This window comes from Trichechus manatus, unplaced genomic scaffold, assembly GCF_000243295.1.
Source record: "Trichechus manatus latirostris isolate Lorelei unplaced genomic scaffold, TriManLat1.0 scaffold00056, whole genome shotgun sequence".
In the NCBI taxonomy this organism is placed as follows: Eukaryota; Metazoa; Chordata; class Mammalia; order Sirenia; family Trichechidae; genus Trichechus; species Trichechus manatus.
This window is the reverse complement of record NW_004443992.1, coordinates 15,550,769-15,554,411: the sequence shown is the minus strand read 5'-3', so window position 1 is coordinate 15,554,411 and position 3,643 is coordinate 15,550,769. Positions and strand designations below refer to the sequence as shown.

The 3,643-nt window shown below is 43.0% G+C and overlaps 1 protein-coding gene across 1 annotated transcript; it reads left to right on the top strand.

The window, feature by feature from the left end:
• The first annotated feature begins 753 nt into the window (after nt 1-753).
• Nucleotides 754-3,397, top strand: LOC101358839 (gamma-crystallin F). The gene is made up of 3 exons (XM_004378283.2): nt 754-775; nt 866-1,108; nt 3,120-3,397. The coding sequence occupies exons 1-3, from the start codon at nt 767-769 to the stop codon at nt 3,390-3,392; spliced, it is 525 nt and encodes a 174-aa protein (XP_004378340.1). The 5' UTR covers nt 754-766; the 3' UTR covers nt 3,393-3,397.
• The last annotated feature ends 246 nt before the right edge of the window (nt 3,398-3,643 follow it).

The window sequence follows — 3,643 nt, the reverse complement described above, 5'->3', positions numbered from 1 at the left end:
CCTTGCAATGTATCTCTGTGCTTAATCTGCTATTTTGTAACTCAGAAGTAATAAGATTTAGCACCAACTCATTCAGTTATGATGTAATTAAATATCAAAGAAAACCCTATTTCCAAACAGGATTACTTCCATAAGTATAGGGGATAGGATTCCAACACATTTTTTTTTTTTTTTTTTGTGAGAGGGACACAATTTAATCCATAACACCTAGATAATTTATTTTACAGTAGATGCACTTGAGGTTCAATTCTAATGTCACAGGTAATAATACAAGTGGCATCATTCCACGTTAAACATTATGCAGAGAAGGCAAATGCATCTTGATGTTCTTCATTTTCACACCAAGAACATGTTCTCTAACCTAAACCTCAGAATTGCTTGCTACACGGAGTTATTACTCAAAAATACATTATTTTGAAATCTAAAAAGATAAATAAAATATTTCATTACAATTATTTATTTGGTTAAGCACTTTTGTTCAATTCCAATATCCCAAATTGGCCTCATTTAAACCTCGGGTGGGACCAAGTGACAATTTCAACCGCAGTCATCAATTAGAAAGCTCTGGAGAGTCTAAAAGGCAGCATACAATACCCACCCCACACACAGTCATTACATAGATAAAAAGAAGAGAGAGAGAAAATCCCTTTACTCGCCCCCTCGGGCCCCTTTTTTGTTGTTCTTGCCAACGCAGCAGCCCTCTTGCTATATAGACCCACGACACTGCGGCCGATCACACTGAACTCTGCCATCCACCCGACCAGCCATGGGGAAGGTGAGCCAACTGGGGTGGCCCGGTGAGGGTCGTTGGCATACGCTACCTGGGAGCCAGGACTTTGAGCCTTGTCTTCCTCTTGCCTTGCAGATCACCTTCTATGAGGACCGGGGTTTCCAGGGCCGCTCCTACGAGTGCAGCAGCGACCACTCCAACCTGCAGCCCTACCTCAGCCGCTGCAACTCGGTGCGTGTGGAAAGCGGCTGCTGGATGCTCCATGAGCAGCCCAACTACTCGGGCTGCCAGTACTTCCTGCGCCGAGGCGAGTACCCCGACTACCAGCAGTGGATGGGCCTTAGCGACTCGATCCGCTCCTGCCACCTCATCCCCCAGGTGAGTCCAGCTCCACCCTGGCCTTTCGGTGCAGTGGAGTCAAAACAATGGTCAAGGTGTATTATGCTATCATAGGCGACAGGATCGTAGCCTTTGTTTTTCTGGCTGTCGCTATATTCTCTTTCCTTTTTTTAACATCTTACCAAAACAGTATAGGATACAATGCGTTTAATTGGAAATTTTATTTTATTTTACTTTGCTCCTGGGAATAGATGGTGCATTATAATAGTTCAGAGCGTCTATGCCACTGGTGATGAATAAGCAACAGATTTGAACTCCCTCCCTATCAGGTGGCCTTCCTGTACTTACTTAGGCTATTCCTCACTTCCCTTACCTGTTAAGTGGGGCTAAAACAGTGGCTAATTCACAGGGTTGTGATGAGAATAGAAGGAGAGAACCTGGCACATGCCAAGCCACCCCCCCCCAAAGTATTAATTATTACTATGAACATTAAGTGTCTCTCAAGTCCTACCTTTTGATTAGGCAAATCAGGTAACTAACAATGTGATTCCAATAGCCTCTGCAGAGCCACACTGTTAACCAAATAAAATCCCACCCAAAAAACAAACTCATTGTGGTCAAGTTAATTCCAACTCATGGCGACCCCATGTGTTACAGAGTGGAAGGACTCCATAGGGTTTTCTTGACTGTAATCTTTACAGAAGAAGATCACCAGGCCTTTTTTCCACAGGCCTTTTTTGCCACTGGGTGAGTTCAAGCTGCCAACCTTTAGGCTGGTGTTTGAGCACAAACCATTTTCACCACCAGGGGCCCTAACATAGCCTGGAATTCAACAGTTAGAGATTCTCTCATTTGAATATGGCAGAGTCCTGTGGAAAACGCAGCACTTTTGTAAACTTTGAAATCCCCTTAGAGGGTTTAATAACTTAATAAGACCCACACTGGCATTAGGAGCCTGAAAACCTGGATTTCCACTTCCAGCCCTGATTCTTCTAATTCCAGATTGTAAGCTCTGATCATTAATTTTCTCATAAAAGAAGAGAAGGCATATAATGGTTGCTCCATATATATGCTGGGCTATTGGGAAGACCAAACTAGAAAACAACATACACAATGGTCCTTGGCAAACCATGGAACGCTACCCCGGTGTAAGTTACCTTATTAGCAGTTTTTTAATCCCAGAATGAATTCCTTATGAGAATCTTTCCTAAAGAAAGTTTTAATGGTTCAAGAGGGAAGACACTGAGGCAATGGGAAGCAACAAGCAGATGAAGGAAGAACAAGTGCTGGAGAACGGAGAGACAGGGTTTTCCCAAGACCAAGAGCCTACCTTTCCACTTTTCTAAAGGTTTTATATTCCCTTGATCCTGTATAGACCTCCTTCATGATCCTGAACTTCCGTGTTTATTTATTACATAAAACAGATTTGCAGGAGCCTATACCAGAGCCGAGAACTGAAACCTAATTGTTATGCTGGCTCTTGCTTTTTGGGATTTTAGAGTGGCAGGGCTTAAAGCAGAAAAGGATTAAGGGATTTCCTGGGATGGACTCTTTCTCTAAATTGCTAACAATCTGTGGCCTCACTTTGGGGAAAGCAATTTGACTTCATCTGCCCCTGACTTCTAATGTACTGAGATTCAAAATCTCTTTTTCCAGGGATCCATTTGTCTTTTTATTTTTATAGCTAATTATTTTTATATTACCCAAGAAGGGCACAGGATTACCATAAATCTATGAATTTGAGAGCAAAGCAAATATATTAAAATAGTTACTTAGAATGGTACTGAACGGGGCTGGTGCCTATGGTTCATGTAGGTTGTGGCACCAGAAAACTGGTCCATGTGAATGGTGCCTCAAGAGTTGTGCAGTGTACAACCTATACAACTATACAGAGCAGCCCTGGTGTTGACAGTCTCTTTCTTTAAATTTGATCACCTTTGATTTAGAAAAGATAAGGAAATGACAATTCCCCAGCAGTGTGTATGCCTGGTTGCTAAAATAAGGTCAAATTTTCTCACTTATCCTCTTCTGTTGTTTGCTGAATCCATAGACCATCTCCTACAGGATCCGGATCTATGAGCGAGAGGACTACAGAGGCCAGATGGTAGAGTTCACTGAAGACTGCTCCTCTCTTTATGACCGCTTCCACTTTAATGAGATCCACTCCTTCAATGTGCTGGAGGGCTACTGGGTCCTCTATGAGATGTCCAACTTCCAGGGGCGGCAGTACCTGCTGAGGCCAGGAGAGTATAGGCGATATCATGACTGGCGGGCCGTGAGTGCCAGAGTGGGCTCTCTGCGGAGAGCGGTGGATATCTATTGAAATGTTTTTACTCTACCTTTTCGCCGTCTGGAAGCTAATAAAATATCTCCTGTGTGTTTATTGCAGTAATGTAGTCCTCTTTTCTTTTCAAGCTCCTTAGAAGGGCTCAGCAAAAATAAAGGTAGAAATAATGTGGGTTTTCTTACACATATCAGTGAAAGGGAACTATGGGGTTACAGCTAAGAGCACAGCTGCTGGAGTCAGAATTGTTAGGTTGGTGGGTGCTATTAATCTTCAACTCAGAGCGACCC

Excerpts from the sequence above, each read along its gene's own strand:
- LOC101358839 (XM_004378283.2), top strand. Across the intron at positions 1,109-3,119 it reads CCTGCCACCTCATCCCCCAG|ACCATCTCCTACAGGATCCG; the intron begins GTGAGTCCAGCT and ends CTGAATCCATAG.